This window comes from Silene latifolia, chromosome Y, assembly GCF_048544455.1.
Source record: "Silene latifolia isolate original U9 population chromosome Y, ASM4854445v1, whole genome shotgun sequence".
Classification (NCBI taxonomy): domain Eukaryota; kingdom Viridiplantae; phylum Streptophyta; class Magnoliopsida; order Caryophyllales; family Caryophyllaceae; genus Silene; species Silene latifolia.
This window is the reverse complement of record NC_133538.1, coordinates 171752040-171769321: the sequence shown is the minus strand read 5'-3', so window position 1 is coordinate 171769321 and position 17282 is coordinate 171752040. Positions and strand designations below refer to the sequence as shown.

Genomic DNA, 17282 nt, shown 5'->3' with positions numbered 1-17282 from the left:
TCATAATAGGAGCTCCGTGCATCGCACGCGCTTTCCAACTAATAATTATTATTGCAGATAATAACTTGACACATACTTACTATCAGTTTCGTGACAGAAAACAAATTCATTAAAAAATCACAACTTAACTTAATTCTCTTTGATTAGTTTTCCATTTCTATTTTTTTTGTTTCATATCAAAATACAATGAGGTGAAATATTAAATATTAATAGGCTGCAAAAATAAAAATTACAAATAATACACTAAAATAAAATTAAAAATTCTATATACCGTGCATGCATTACGCGAGGTCTATACTAGTACAGTATTAAACAAATCGGAGTTAATCAAAAATTCAAACTTGTTAAAAAAGAAAAGTTAAATGCACATCTGGGGAATCAAACCCTGGTTAGTACAGTGGGAGGGTAGTATGATACCACTACACTAGATGCGCTTCGTTGACTAAGATTCATCAATTTCATTATAACTATCAAGAGAATAGTAGGAATTCTCTTACAAGGCTCCCTCTTCCTTTAGAATTTAAACCCGGCAAACAGGTCGGGTTCGTGTTTGTGTCACCCTTAAATAGGTCATGACCCCCTCAACCCTAACCTGACCCAATTAGATAAATGGGTCACATGCGTCAACCCTAATCCAACCCATTTATTTTTTCAATAACCCAGCCCGACTTGTGTAACCCATTTAATTTTTAACAGGTCAATTTCAACCCATTGAACCTGTTTAACTTAGCTAACCTGTCCAACCCATATAATGCATTTCAAAATTAAAATTTACAGCAAAATAAATTCAATCTTAAATTTATTAAGAAATACCAATAATATAATGTTAATGACTTGCCTTTGATTTTAAACGGGTTGAGCAGATCAATGGATGTATCATAACCCGATTATAACCCATAAATTATGGGTTATTCGTGTCGGGTTCATGTCGCAAGAACTCAACCCTAATTCGACCCATATAAGTTCGAGTCGTGTTCGTATCGATCCAATTACGTAAACGGGTCGAAACACCTTGACCCTAACCCGCTATTTTCGTGTCGGGTTCGTATCGTGTTTTCGGATCGTGCCAATGGTTGCTACCTCTAATTTAAATGATACGATACATTTATGATCCGACTAATCTGGTTTCTCAATCCCACGCCCCACTGTATATAATTATTTTTCGGAAGTTCCTTGGAGAGTTTGAAGATATATATAGCAGAAAAGGTTTTACCGCAGTAATCACGTAAACGATAAGCCGCATTTATGAAGGTTTTACCCCAGTAATCGTGTGAATAATAAGCCGCATTTACGAATCCACTGTTACTTTTGTATTATACTAGTCTGAATGTCTTGTTTGTCCTAATACGCCTAAGAAAAAAATTCAAGGATGGAGGATTTCGAGATTTGTTATGTAGCCGATGTTTGACAAAATCAAAAGGCTAAACCCTGTTGAATAACAAATACCGCATGTGTGAAGAATTTAGATTTCATATGAAAAATCAAGCATCCGGCACTCTGTAGCTCTCACTAATGTAACATACAATGCTAACAAAGGGTGCACAGCTTGTCATTTTTTCATTAATGTCACTTTGCAATATTTTTTTTTTTTTTTTTTTTTTTTGACAGCTGTAAAGAAAGGTACCCTATCTAATCATAGCCTTATAAGCAAGGCCATGAGCAAGCAAATTAAAAGATCTAGGAATAAAACTAAATGATAAACAATGGAAAAAAGAGCAAAGAAAGCGAATATCATCAAGGGTTCCTGAAGCCGAGTGGTGAGCTTGTTCAATCCCTGCAAGATGACCAATAATCGGAAGACAATCTGAAGAAACTTCCAAATGCCAGTATCCGGAGCTCTTTGCCCACAAAAGAACCTCTTTGACACCCAAAGCCTCAGCCTGAGTAGCAGAGTCTGCCACAATAACCTTACTAGCCTCAAAGAATATACTCCCGGTATCCGTCAACGCGACCCATCCAATACCTGCCTGACGAACAGATTTCCAGCTCGCATCAACCATAATTCGAATGCGTTCACAAGAGGATGGCGTCCCAACAACATGAAATGGGTTACTATCTCGGATCCACACAATGCCATTTTCACCCACGTCATTCTCGTTTATACCAGAATCATCCTTTGCCTTAGTCACCCAATCCATAGCTTGGTCAGCCGTCCTCACCAGTAAATTCCATGAGTTAAAGAACATAATGGGGTGGAAAGGCTCCTCCTTAAACAAAATCCTATTTCTGGTACACCACAAGCACCACAATGTAGCAAGGAACCAAACGAGGACCCGCATCGCTCAATTTATCGATATAGCGAATCCAATTAACGACCAAATTCGCTAGTCGAATAGAAGCGCTTCCCAGCGTACGTATTCCAAGATCAGAACACGTCCAGATTCTACTAGCCACCTCACAATCACTTTGCAATAACATTATTCAGGATTAATTCAATGAGAGACTAAGTTATCATGTGCAATATGTTATTGTTTATTTTTTCTCGGGAAGCTTCTCCAGCAACTCTGGTATGATCTCAAAAAGGTCCCCAACCAGTCCGTAATCCGCCACCTGCAATATCAGCAAACAAATGGCAAAGTTATTATTCCATCTATCTAACTATTATTGTCACTGCTTGACTTCAGTGGTTGAACACAGTAACTTTAACCTATATTTTAAAATGACAAAGTCAGTACAGTTAAAGCTGAAGTTGACGTCTCTTCATCAATGTAGCTGTGTGCTGCTATTCCAAAGCCCAAACCACCCAATTAATAGGGAAAAATGAATTGGTGAAAATGTATATCATGTAGCATGGATACACACTGATATCTATTGGGGATTAGGGGTTCAATGGTTTAACGAATCGATATTTCTCAAAAGCAGGGGAGTGTTGTTAATTTGTCATCTAGGAAGAAGGGTCATACACATATTTGCTTTTACTATACCCTGTGCGGAAGAACGGCCGCAAATTTGGGGCAGAAGGCATTACCTGAAAGATAGGCGCATCTGAATCCTTATTTACAGCAACAATGACTTTGGAATCTCTCGTGCCTGCTATGTGTTGTATTGCTCCGGAGACACCAAAAGCCATATATAATTCTGGCGCAACGATCTTTCCTGTTTGCCCAACCTGATAGAAATATGACAGAAATAGAGCCTAAAGCTGACCTGTAGCTTACAATAGGCTAAAAACTGTATAATCTTAAAAGGAAACATTGACGCGCAAGTGATCTGAGCTTCTAAAGCCGTTGAGGGGTCAGGGGTTGTACATCACACACATTACTCATGACGTAATTTTGAACCTCATTGGTATAAGAAACTGCCCTTTTGGCTCCCTTTGAACCGGAAAAAGAAACAGAAATTTTGATGTTATATTTTGAACATCTCCATCAGAACCGAGTCAAAATGCTACATCGAAATACTGACTCTTATATCTTGCTTCACTGCATACAGGAAAATAACTGGTTGCAAATGAAGCTAAGGGTCCGTTTGGATTGAAGGAATTGGAGAGAAGGGGAGGGGAGGGAAAGGGAGGGATTTAATTTCCTTTATTTGGATAAAAAATATGGGAGAAAGGAAATGGAAGGGGAGAGAAATGAGAGGACTTATTTTCCCTTCTATAGAACAAATTATAATCTTTCCAAGGGTGGCAAGATTTGGAAAGAAAACATTATGTGGACTCTAATTATACCACCACCATCCTTCAATCCTCCATCCATTCTTCATCTCCCTCCTTCCTCCCCTTCCATTTCCCTTCATAATTTTTGTTATCCAAACACCCAAATCCCATTTGCCCTCCCCTTCTCTCCCCTCCCTTCACCTCCCCTCACTCCCCCTCCCCTCCCTTTCCCTCCTAAAATTGTATCCAAACGGACCCTAAAGGATCGCAGACAAAGCTAGTGGTAACTCCGAAGTACTTCAATTTCTATTGGTGGTATGCCTCCAGATATCATGATGTTCTGTTGAATTATGATGGATAGAAAATTTAGCGTTTCAAAGGTTTTGAGGTCTACAACTAAGTGGATGCTACCGTGTTAGCTTTGCCACCCTTCGCATACACAACACCATCATTCAATAGGTAGAGATATCACATGATACCACATGCTCCTATTATAAAGTAATATAATAGACACATCATCTAACCTGTAATTCATTGGGAATGAATCCAGCATCAACAGCAGCACGTGTTGCTCCAACTATGTAAAAGCAAAAAAGGAACGTGTTATATTACGAACTTAGAAGGAATTAATAGAATATGAATAATATTCACATTCTATTAGAAATACCAACAGTGGATAAATGCAACATGAGGCATTCAGTGCTACAAGAAACACGACGTCCACTTTCACTGGTATTTTCTGAAACAATACACAAGTCAATACTTTTTAAAAATATGATAACTTACAAAAAAGTAGTTTAAATAAATAAAAAATGACAAATTTACATGATATCTCAGATCTCTACATATATTAGGAGAAATTAATTGTCAAAATTGAAAATGATTGACCAACAAAGTTGACTGCGGATAATGAATTTGGGATGATGGTAGTATAATTATGCAAAAACATAGAAAGGCACCTGCTGCACTAAGTTTCTCAGCAAGCTCCTCTATCATTTTAAAATTCTCAGCACTTTTCAGACCCCATCCTCCAGTCACTACAATGCGGGCATTTCCAAGATCTGGGCGCTCCGTATCTTGGGAGCTTTGCTTGACATATCGTGATTTATCTAAAACATCTGCAAATGAGGCACTAAACTAACTGTTATGGCAAATAAGAGCTCACAGAAAGTCAGAAAGTACAATCTGGTTGTTAAAACTATTGACTTCATTGCTGGGGAAAAAATAATAACAATGAAGAATTTGAATATGCTGAATTGCTGGCTACTTGGCTTGGTGCATAAGAGCTAACAGAAAGCATAGTCAGAAGGCTAGACATGCTGACTTTATGCCTGAAAAATGTAGATAGACACTGCAAGTTTGCTCCTTGCTATCAGTAAAAGTCTTCTTATGCACATATAGAAATATACTGTAGTCTATAATCGGCCAGACGGACACATCGTAATACTTTAGGCAGAGGGCTGGACATACACTATAAAAGGGCAGCCCGGTGCACGATGGCGTCCCCGCCAGGGAAGGGTCCCACCATATGGGTGTAATTGGGGCAAGCCGTTCCTTGCCATTTTGACAAAAGGCCGCTCCAAGGACTTGAACCCGTGACCTCAGTCACAAAGCAACACCTTAACCGGTGCGCCAAGGCTCCCCTTCGGCTGGACATACACTATATAGCATGAAAATGCACATACCTTCACTAAAGGTTGAGAGATCGACCTGATGAATGGGAGCAGCATTAGCCCTCGCTCCTGATGTAATAGGAAAGGAGGTAGAACGGACCGTCAACATGCATGGAGACTCCCCAATGTATCTCACTGTACAAAGAGCATTTCCAGCGTAAATAGGCCTGCACAAGAATGCTTATATAAAACAAATATGCTTTGTGATGACGATTTACCTCTCTGTCAGACAAGGATTACCTATTTTTATACAAATACATAATAATCAATACGCTATATGCACTTAACAGAACATTATACATAGATTTAAGCAAACACCATGATACAAGTAACCGCAAAGTGATCCACGATTTGCTGAGGGGTTGAGCAAAAACGGTAACCCGGTCAAGGTAAAAGGCAGCAACATCTACTACTAAACAGATTTGGCAACCAAATTTGATGCGCATATTTGGTAGCCCACTGAACGAGCCAAAACCTGAATCTTATTCTCTAATTGTGAGGGATGGGCGGAAATGAGAGGAAGAAGGAGAAGCACCTCACAAATTGATAAGACCCAGATATCACAGTTACATCTGTGATAGGAGACACATCTAAAAGTGCAGCCGCACGTGGCAATAAATTCTTCCCAAATGAACCCGAAGCAGCAAGAATATGTGAGTATCCACCTGTCTTCTGAACTGATTCAAGTAGTTTTGCCCAAGCTTCAGCCAATGGATATTTTAATTTATCTGAATCAGCCACAAGTACCTGCAAGAAGTATGACATTAGCGGCACGATATGGGGCATACACATTTTACTTCACTCACGCCCCACCCCCTTTCTTTTCCAACAAGCTTGAAGAGCAGATCCTGAATGAACTAAGAGTATTCACGGCCAGCAAGTAGTCAAATAAATTATCTGCTAGTGTGCTAGTTGCTAGGTTTCAAAAACTTTAGAACCTGACAGCATCATGTCAAATAATAATACTATAGTGATAATGATAATACCACTATAAGAGATCCATATAGCATCCATATAAAATTCTAACGTTGTGGATACTAGTATACTACTACCTAGGACATAGGAAGGCAGAATATTCTTTTTTTTTTCTCAAGATCTTAGGTTAAGGATAAGGGAAGTTAAATCATCAAATCAGTGGCGGATGCGCTGAACAAATTTTTAAGAAATTGAAAGTAAGTCAACATAAATATTAGTTTCTCTATTTCATATTATCATTTATACATTAACATACATAGTCAAATAAATAAATAACTTGATCGCTGAAAAGAGAGATGAAAGACTTGCACCCGCAATGACATGTTTGAGACGAAATTACATTGGACGGTATCACGGTAAGTCATCCGAGCTCAGCCGTTTTAATGTTATACAAAAACTAGTGTCAATAATTCAATATACACAACACCAATATTATATATCATATAGACGGAGTCAAATAATTTTATGTAAATACAAATCAATATCGCAGTACATACCTGTTTCGTAAATTTTCATGAATATCAACATTATAAAAAACACTTCTTTAAAACATTAACAATCCTACATGGTTCAAGTAAATACTAACAATAACATTATAACAAGACCATAATCAAAAAAAATATTTTTTGATATTCTCCAATGGAAAAATGGGATTCAAGAGCAACATATCATATTTGTTTAGGTCCATTATTTCCTTCTTCACTACAGAGTAAAACAAAAGAAAAAGATCACCCCCAGGAGTCCAGCCTCAGCAGATAGCCAAACAGGGAGTATACTTGGATGTTTTTGACAGGTCAAGGGGACTAGACATTAATAAAAACGGACCTTTTTTTTTTAGGAGTAAGATACTCCGTATATAATATTAAAGGGACACCAAGGGAGTGACAGTGTGACACCCATGTACAAAAGATATCAAGTAGATGGCTCCCCTCTACAAAAAGACCGAACGGCCATATACAAAATGACACCTTAAATGTGACTCCCTTATACAAAATGAGAGGTGGATAATTACTCACAAACTACAGAATTTGGCGGTTAAGGCATGGGGACAGGGGGTCTGGCCCGGCCCGGACAAAGGGAAATCCGACATTGCTTCAAAACAGGTTATTTGACGAATATATTAGCGTGGCTCTTCTAACCAACATCAAGTCTACAAAAAGTTCCTAATGTATGTCATTTTTGTAAATGTACCAAAAGTGAAGTAGCAAATTGCAGAGACTGGTCAGCCAAAAAACTGCTAAACCCCTGAAAGAAAGATTTTGGCGAAGTGTGTGTAGTAACCTCTAACACTGATAATAGACACTAGTTTCCTTAAAAAGGAAAGTCAACCTTATGAGCTTGAACTACAGCGTGCCAGGCAACATCAAGCTAACTGTGCATTTACATAGACGGAACTCATAAACATATCAGTTCAACCAAACCCTGGAAAAGTCATTCACAGAAACGGCAACCTTTCAGAAATCAGTAAGGGGCTTTCCAATAAATACACCAAGGAAGATGACAATTCAAAATATATTTTCTCTCAAATCTCTGTCAATTCCTTTGAATCGATTTTTCCATCTTATAAAAAGTATATGCAATTTTTACACTAGAGTTGCCCGAACACAAATGTCTTACAGCAGAAATACTTTTTTAGAGACAAGTGTAGACAAGTGTACAACTATTAAACAAAAAGCAAACTTATAAAATAGATTTCACTCTGGAAACAAAAAAGCAAAAGACAATAAAGTCTTCATTGGGTACAGTAGATTACTATCTACATCACAGATGCAGACATAATCAAAGCAGTGAACTAAATTTGTAAATACCTGACTAACGAGAGGATGACATGAGGCAGCGTGTGTAGCAGCTTCTTGAAGAGAAGGGCCAGACCCAGCCAATAACACCGAGATTGTATTATCCTCACTTAATGACTTTGCAGCCTCTACTGAACTAATAGATGATGACTTTATGTGACCGCTTTCATGTTCCGCCAAGACCAGTGTGCTAATCTATTTTGTATAGAGAAGATTATAGTCAACAACGGTGTCTAAGCAAAGTATATATTGACATAAGGATTTATTGGACTTGGATATAGGGCATTTATTTCATCTCATAAACTACGGGAAAGAGCCTAAAAACTGACTCATACACAGAAGAGTGTTACAACCCGCAATAAAGAGCCGTGTTCATCAGACTCATTAGTTATCATTACAAAAGTGTGATAAACCTGATTTATGAAGAAACTTCAAAAATACAATGACTTTAACATAAGAAAAAGAACCAGCTATCCATAATCCATCCTAGCATGGCCAAAATGTCGATTGTTCATATTGATTCCCAATTCCAATATTTTCATGTCCAAGACACATAGTATATGTAACATCATTGAACAACAATATTTTAATTCACTTTCCTCTGAATCAGCAGTCAGAATGATCTCGTTATTTCTCCATCGCATCCCCACTTAGCCCATCCTTGGCCTACTCAGCCAAACTCTATACATATTTACCCAACCGGATTTCAAGTCTAACAAACCCGCTAGCTTCAAATTAAAGTAGTAATGTAAGTCTGTAACATTTTACTCACAATTGAAAAACAGCCATTCATAAGACCCAAAATGTAACACACTACCAACCAAACTCGTAATACTTTGGACAAAATTTTCCATGGTTCTTTTCCGATCTTAATTGAGAGCGATACCATCACAGTACATTCAATTCGAGAAAGCTTGGAACATGCATTTCTACAACCTTACAACTTTGTGTTATGGGTCCAGCCCACTTTTGGTATTGTGTTATGTTTTTAGGCCCAAATTTAAGGCTTTTGTGCAACCTTTTTTGGAAGCATTTTTTTGTTGTTGTTGGCTAAAATAGATAGCAACTTTGTGTGGCTCATAACACTCACAAAAATCTGAAAAAAGAAGAGATAAGGCAGAGAGATTGAAGAAAGGAGCTCAGCACGTTTTTCATAGGACAGCCCACACTAAACTGTCGATTGCTGGAGTTTCAACCGTTGGATCATCCCGAAACTTTGCCAGCTTGTTCCTGACATCCATGGCCACATTCTGACCGTTGGGATCGTCATTTTGAGGTCTGGTTTGTCTGTAATTGTTGCTGGACAGATTCTGCAATTTTGGTGATATTCTTCACTTTTGCTCTCTTATTTATAAGCTCTTATGTATGAAATTGTTGGTGGGTCTTGAAGCCTTTGTAGACTGAAATTTGGGTTTCTTTTACCCTCAATTTTATCATTAATGAGAGAAGAAGAAGGGGGTGGACTCCTTAAAAGTCCCGTGGTTTTTATCCTTCACACCGAAGGGGTTTTCCACGTATAATTCGTGTGTGTTTTATTTACGTTTTCTGCTCTTTCTTTATTGTTCATAATTTTCTGTCCATTGTTGGGTTTATACTTGGTGATTTGTTAGGGTAAATTGGATTGGTGTTCTAATTGGGTTGTTTGTGTTGAAATTGATCCTTGTGGGTGGTGGTGTTGTTGAGTACAACCTTGGTCCCTTCAATTGGTATCAAGAGCTTTAGGTTAATTTAGTAGAAACCATGGATGATAGTAGTGGGAGTTCCATGGTTAAATTGACATCAACCAATTGTTCCATTTGGAGAACTATGATGGAGGACTTGTTATATTGCAAGGACTTGTTTGATCCAATTGAAACAATCACCGATTCTGATGGTAATATTGCCAAACTTAATAAACCGGAAAAAATGGAAAGTAGAGAATGGGCAAAGTTGAAAAGAAAGACTTTGGGGACTATTAGACAATGGGTTGATATTAGTGTTTTCAACCATGTGTCTCAAGAGACCGACCCATATGAATTGTGGACGAAATTAGAAGGTCTTTATGAAAGAAAGACGGCTCATAACAAAGCTTCATTAATCAAGCGACTTGTTAATTTGAAATTGAAAGGTGGGAAGTCAGTGTCAGACCATCTTAGTGACTTTCAAGATATTATTAACAAGCTGACTACTATGAAGATTATTCTTGATGATGAATTGCAGGCTTTATTTTTATTGATTTCCTTGCCGGATAGTTGGTTGGTTGTGACTATCAGTAACTCCGCTCCGGATGGTGTGCTCTCTTTAGACGTGATTAAAGAAAGCATGTTTAATGAAGAGATTAGAAGGAAGGAGATGGGGGTTGATAATTCACATGCTCTTGTTATCGAGAATAGAGGAAGAAGCAAAAGTAGGGGTCCTAACGGTCGTGGTAACTCAAAATCAAGGTGATACGAATGCGGAAGCGAATAACTGACTTTAACAAACTGAAAACTTGTCACATGATAAGCGTGACAAACTAACAACAATTAACGAAATAAAACAGGATATTTAGTTCGTTATTCGACCATGAATGCGAACTAATGGTGCCTAACAAACGAACTATCCTAACAAACGAACTACCTTGTTCGATTGCTAAACGGAGATTTGAAGTACCTTCTCAAATCTGGGATTTTTGATCAAACCTTTGATCGATTTCCTGGAACTTACTTTTATTAACTATCTTGACTGATGAAAATAACGTACAAACCTTCTATAAATAATAACTATCGTCTCCTTAACCTACGAGACTCCTAAGCTAAGTAAAAGATAAATAAAATACTTAACTTAAATGATAAGTTATAAACTAACTAAATCTAACCCAGTGTTTAGTGTTTAGTGTTTAGTGTTTAGTTTTATTCTGATTCTAGTATTATTATACTCGACTCTGACTATTACTAAACTGAACCCGCCTACAATTAACTTAGTTATGGGCCTTCACTGATCAACACCACGCTTGCTAATAGAACTTGCCCAACCCGTGTTCGATCCTTGCCCCTGCTCTGAATTTAACACCACGTCATCATCGAATATTGTATCACAAGGTCGAAGTCTAAAGAAGGGAAAGAGACTAAGACATGTTTTTATTGTAAGAAGACTGGCCATATACAAAAGTATTGTTACCGATGGAAGGAGCAAGGTAAGAAGAGAGATTCACATAAGGAGGGAGATGATAAAAATACTGCAGCAACGGCTTCCAAAAGTGACGATGAGGTCTCTTTGATTTGTGCGACTAGTGAGTGTCATCATGTTGATGGTTCAGATTCAGAATGGTTAGTAGATACGGGTGCTTCATACCATTGTGTTCCAAAAAGGGAATATTTCTTGAACTACCAAGCTAATGATTTTGGTAGTGTCAAGATGGAAAATCAAAGCTCAGCTAGCATTAGCATTGTTGGTGTGGGCGATATTCGTGTGAATTGTTGGTGTGGGCGATATTCGTGTGAAGACAAATGTTGGGTGTATGCTTACACCGAAGAACGTGCGCCATATTCCCGATCTACGTCTAAATTTTTTATCTGGAAATGTCCTTGATCAAGAAGGCTTTAGACACACCTTTGGAGATGGTAAGTGGAAATTGTCCAAGGGTTCACTGAGGCGAGTTGTGTTGCTCTCTGTACAAGACATATTTGTGTATATGTTCTGATGAGCTGAATGCAGTTGAAGAAAAGAATTCTCCTAACTTGTGGCATAAAAGATTGGGACATATGAATGACAAGGGGATAAAATTTTTTGCTGGAAAATCATTTATTCCAATATTCCTGTTGATAAAAATGTTACTCTTGATCCTTGTGACTATTGTTTAGCTGGAAAGCAACATCGGGCTTCCTTTTCTAGGAAGTCTTCTAGAAAGAAAGACAAGCTGGAGTTAGTTCACTCTGATGTTTGTGGTCCTATTGAAGTGGAGTCTCTTGGTGGCAATAGATATTTTGTCACTTTCATTGATGATGCTACTCGAAAGACTTGGGTGTATATTCTAAAGACAAAAAGCCAATATTCGAGATCTTCAAAAAATTTCATGCCATGGTAGAAAGGGAGACGGAAAGAAAGCTGAAGCGTCTTAGATCTGACATTGGTGGTGAGTATACTTCTCATGAATTCAAGAATTATTGCTTACACCATGGCATTAGACATGAGAGGACAGAGCCGGGCACACCTCAACACAATGGAGTTGCAGAAAGAATGATAGAACCATTGTGGAGAAGGTGAGATGTATGCTTAGAATGTCTGATCTTCCTAAGACATTCTGGGGTGAAGCTGTCGAGTGCGCTGTGTATTTGATTAACCGGGCTCCATCAATTACCGGGCTCCATCAATTCCTCTTGGTCTTGACATTCCTGAGAGAGCATGGAAGGGGTGTGATCCGACCTATTCACATCTTAAAGTCTTTGGATGCAAGGCATTTATGCAGGTGCCTAAAGAACAAAGACCAAAGCTTGATTCCAAGACTAATCCGTGTGTCTTTGTTGGGTATGGTAATGAAGAGTATGGGTATAGACTCTATGATCTTGAAAAAAAAGGTGGTGAGAAGTAGAGATGTAGTATTTTTTTAGCACGAGAAGGGTGGAGTATGAATTCAAGGTACACTTCTACCTCAGATTTGACTACTAATACTACTTATGATATTTCTTCTCCCACTTCCATTTCTATTGATCAACCAACAAATGAGAATGTTGAGTTAACACCTGATGATGTTGGTGAGGTACAACCTGATGATGTTGGTGAGGTACAACCTGATGGTGATGTACCGCAAGTTGCTGACAACGATGGTACTTTTCATGAGTCATCATCCGATGAAGAAGAAAACCATGAAAATGAGAATAATGAAGAAGAAAATCATGATGAAGAGGTTCATGAGCAGAGGAGCATTCTACCTCTCAAGCTGAGGATACACATGTTAGAAGGGGAACTAGAGAGCGTAAACATTCAACAAGGTATTCAAGCTCAGAGTACATTCTTATTAGTGATGAAGGGGAGCCGGAAAATTATCAAGAAGTGTTGTCTCTTGATGATAAAAATGTGTGGCTCGATGCTATGAAAGAGGAAATGGATTCATTGAAAAAGAATGAAACTTATGAACTTGTGGAGCCTCCCAAGGGCAAGAAAGTCTTGAAAAATCGATGGGTTTTCAAGAATAAGAAAGATCGCGAGAAGATTGTGAAGCGGAAAGCCAGGCTGGTGGTAAAGGGATGCAACCAGAAAAAAGGCATAGACTTTGATGAGATCTTCTCTCCCGTTGTCAAAATGACTTCTATCAGAACCGTGTTGGGTTTAGTTGCAAGTCTCAATCTTGAGTTGGAGCAGCTTGATGTGAACTCTAAAAACTGCTTTTTTACATGGTGACTTGCACGAGGAGATCTACATGGAGCAACCTGAAGGTTTTGAAGAGAAAGGGAAAGAAAAGTGTGTTTGTAAGCTAAAGAAGAGTCTTTATGGGCTTAAACAAGCACAAAGGCAGTGGTACCAGAAATTTGACTAGTTTATGACCAGCAATAGTTATAAACAAACTTCAGCTGATCCTTGTGCATATTACAGAAAGTTTCCCCAAGGTAACTTCATCATCCTTCTTTTGTATGTAGATGATATGCTGATAGTTGGACAAGATTTAAAGATGATTCAAGGTTTGAAGAAAGACTTGTCCAAGTCATTTGACATGAAAGACTCGGGTTCAGCAAGGCAAATCTTAGGCATGGAGATTTCTCGTGATCGGAAAGCTGGAAAATTGTGGTTATCACAAGAAAAGTATATTGAACGGGTGCTTGAAAGGTTCAATATGAAGCATGCTAAACCAGCTTGTACACCATTAGCTACTCATTTCAAGCTCACTAAGGAAGCTTGTCCTAGAACGGAGAACGAGAAAGAAGGTATGTCATCTATTCCTTACTCTTCTGCCGTTGGTTCTCTGATGTACGCTATGGTGTGTACGAGGCCATATATTGCACATGCTGTCGGTTTAGTGAGTAGATTCTTATCCAATCCGGGTAAGGTTCAGATACTTGCGGGGCACCTCCAAATTGAGCTTGTGTTATGGAGGTGGCAAACCTATACTTGAAGGCTATACTGATGCGGACATGGCGGGTGATCTTGATAATAGAAAGTTTACCACAGGTTATGTGTTTACTTTTTCAGGGGGAGCCATTTCATGGCAATCCAAGCTACAAAAATGTGTAGCATTGTCCACTACTGAGGCGAAGTATATTGCAGCCATGGAAGCAAGTAAGGAGATGTTATGGCTTAAGAGGTTCCTTCGAGAGTTAGGTTTGAAGCAAAGTGAGTTTGTGGTATTTTGCGACAGTCAAAGTGCAATGGACTTGAGCAAAAATACCATGTATCATGCTCGGACCAAGCATATTGATGTTAGATATCATTGGCTACGAGATGTAATTTAGGATAAGCAATTGAAGCTGAAGAAAGTTCATACCGACAAGAATGGTGGTGATATGCTGACAAAGGGTGTTCCTGTAAACAAGCTTATGGTTTGTAGTAAGCTTGCGGGTTTGAGTTTCAAATGACCGTGTTTGGTGTGAATCTTCCCCGTAATGGGCTGGATGGGGGGATTGTTATGGGTCCAGCCCACTTTTGGTATTGTGTTATGTTTTTAGGCCCAAATTTAAGGGTTTTGTGCAACCTTTTTTGGAAGCATTTTTTTTTGTTGTTGTTGGCTAAAATAGATAGCAACTTTGTGTGGCTCATAACACTCACAAAAATCTGAAAAAAGAAGAGATAAGGCAGAGAGATTGAAGAAAGGAGCACAACACGTTTTTCATAGGACAGCCCACACTAAACCGTCGATTGCTGGAGTTTCAACCGTTGGATCGTCCCGAAACTTTGCCAGCTTGTTCCTGACATCCATGGCCGCATTCTGACCGTTAGGATCGTCATTTTGAGCTCTGGTTTGTCTGTAATTGTTGCTGGACAGATTCTGCAATTTTGGTGATATACTTCACTTTTGCTCTCTTATTTATAAGCTCTTATGTATGAAATTGTTGGTGGGTCTTGAAGCCTTTGTAGACTGAAATTTGGGTTTCTTTTACCCTTAATTTTATCATTAATAAGAGAAGAAGAAGGGGGTGGACTCCTTAAAAGTCCCGTGGTTTTTATCCTTCACACCGAAGGGGTTTTCCAAGTATAATTCGTGTGTGTTTTATTGACGTTTTCTGCTCTTTCTTTATTGTTCATAATTTTCTGTCCGTTGTTGGGTTTATACTTGGTGAGTTGTTAGGGTAAATTGGATTGGTGTTCTAATTGGGTTGTTTGTGTTGAAATTGATCTTTGTGGGTGGTGGTGTTGTTGAGTACAACCTTGGTCCCTTCACATTCAATTCGAGAAAGCTTGGAACATGCATTTCTACAACCTTACAACAAGGGCAATGATACAGATGAACTAGAGAAACTGTTTCATTGTGACATAAACCCACTTAAATACTCTCCCCGTCTTAGTCAATTGTTTACTTTTCTTTTAATCTCTACTAGGGCTATTTTAATCAAAGGTAAAGAAATGATTGAAAACAGCAAAGACGACAACAAACGATACAGTAATTAACAAAATGAGTAATTAGGAATCAGAAAAGCAGGATTAAGTAGCAAAGATTGGGGTGCATCAACTAATAATCATATGAAACAACGATATATTCTTACAAATCGTGAAGCAGAAATGTGATGGAGAGAAAACCAAGGTTTGTGAAGTTGGATATTTCTAAAGATGGCACCCATTGCCATGGTTTTCCAGAAGAGAATGCGTTGCTATGGAAATCGGGAGATTTAAGAAACAAGGAAATAGAGCTAAGTAAACACCATGTCATTAACCTTATCGTGTTTTCTTCCTCAAACTAACCTTTTCAGAAGACAAAGGAGCCGTGTCATTAACCTTATCTTGTTTTCTTCCTCAAACTTAGATCAACTAACAAGGGATTATTCTAGTTTAATCAGAGGTCTTGTGTTCGAGCCCTAGGAACGCAGCAGTTTTAAAACTCATGAGGGAGAGCTTTACCGCTCTGGTGGTCCTACCCGGCTCGAATCCGAATTAAACCGGATGGTTTACACCAAAAAAGAAGACAAAGGAGTATGTGTTTTAGGCAAAATCTTGTTTAAGACGGAATTATTCTGTTAGATTTAAACGGGTTAAATATGCTAAATGAGATAAAAGTAAGATGTATAGGGACTAGGGTTACTAAAACATTTGTCTAGTTGCTGGCAAGGGTGGACTTTAATAGTTAAAACTTCGGTGAAATCTCCAAGAATCTCAACAAGTCGGCAAAACACCCTTTAAGGAAAATCAACGACATAATAGACCACTATCATGCCAGCTAACTTAAACGAATCGTTGAGTTACCGGAATGAGCTCGGTCAAGAACTCGATCAAATTGAGTTTTGAGCTTTAACTGAACTTAAACAAACTAAGCCAATTTAGAGCACAACAAGACAACAAGGCACGGATCTATTGACATCCCCACACGTTGAGTGAGTGCTTATTAAAATTGCAAGTCGATGTATTCGGGTAAAGCGTTTGTACTATTCATTCCTATGTCAATTGTTGTACATTTAAGATTATACTGATACGGAGTACAGCATATAATTTGTTTTTTCTAACGAAACGCACATAATAGTCGCATTACAATAGAGAGGAGGAGAGATTTGAACCTGGGACCTATCGTCCACTAGACTGATAAGGAGTCTATATAGGTGAGAGAACTGATTCTTCAAATAATCTATCTTTTCACCTTATTTCTAAAACCCTTCTAAATGTCCAAACTTTGGAAATTCTCTCTATGAGGAACAGTAGAGCAGTAACTCCCGTGCTCAGCGTGTGCTACACAGTGATCTTGTCCACTTGCGCCCTTCTCCCTCTTCTACAACTGTTGCAAATCTGCAACTGTGCCCTTCTCCCTCTTCTACAACTGCGGCTAATTTTTTCTTCATCGATTTGATGTTGCTCCGTCTTTCTTCGTTTCTTCATCACTCATTTCTAATCCTTATCTCATCTTCATTCTCTAAATTGCTTCTCTTATATATTTATTTCATCTTCATTCTTATTCTAATCCTTATCCCATCCTCATTGAATTGCTTGATATCGATTCTCTAAATTGCTTGATATTGATTAGTTATTCAATCTCAATCATCAATTATTGTTACCCTTTTACCTCATCAAACAACAAAACCCCATTTGCCAACCCCAATAACCATATCCTTGAGACGGCGAAATCGGGGAGATGGTTCATTGTTGGGG

The 17282-nt window shown here is 38.4% G+C and overlaps 2 protein-coding genes across 2 annotated transcripts; both read right to left on the bottom strand.

Moving 5' to 3' along the window:
* Window positions 1–1490: 1490 nt before the first annotated feature.
* LOC141633926 (electron transfer flavoprotein subunit alpha, mitochondrial-like) lies at window positions 1491–15904 on the bottom strand. Its single transcript, XM_074446269.1, has 8 exons — window positions 15695–15904; window positions 8055–8237; window positions 5807–6018; window positions 5284–5438; window positions 4558–4716; window positions 4123–4175; window positions 2969–3109; window positions 1491–2550 (listed from the first exon to the last, which is right to left on the bottom strand). The coding sequence occupies exons 1-8, from the start codon at window positions 15773–15775 to the stop codon at window positions 2473–2475; spliced, it is 1062 nt and encodes a 353-aa protein (XP_074302370.1). The 5' UTR covers window positions 15776–15904; the 3' UTR covers window positions 1491–2472.
* LOC141629417 (uncharacterized) lies at window positions 1626–2279 on the bottom strand. The gene has a single exon (XM_074442422.1). It carries the CDS (start codon window positions 2277–2279, stop codon window positions 1626–1628), a length of 654 nt encoding a protein of 217 aa, XP_074298523.1.
* Window positions 15905–17282: the final 1378 nt, after the last annotated feature.

Coding starts and splice junctions, on each gene's coding strand:
- LOC141629417 (XM_074442422.1), bottom strand. CDS start 2,279: ATGCGGGTCCTCGTTTGGTTCCTTGCTACATTGTGGTGCTTGTGGTGT.
- LOC141633926 (XM_074446269.1), bottom strand. CDS start 15,775: ATGGCAATGGGTGCCATCTTTAGAAATATCCAACTTCACAAACCTTGG. Junction 4,717..5,283: donor TCTCTCAACCTTTAGTGAAG/GTATGTGCATTT, acceptor CCTCATTTGCAG/ATGTTTTAGATAAATCACGA. Junction 4,176..4,557: donor TGAGAAACTTAGTGCAGCAG/GTGCCTTTCTAT, acceptor GCTTTTACATAG/TTGGAGCAACACGTGCTGCT.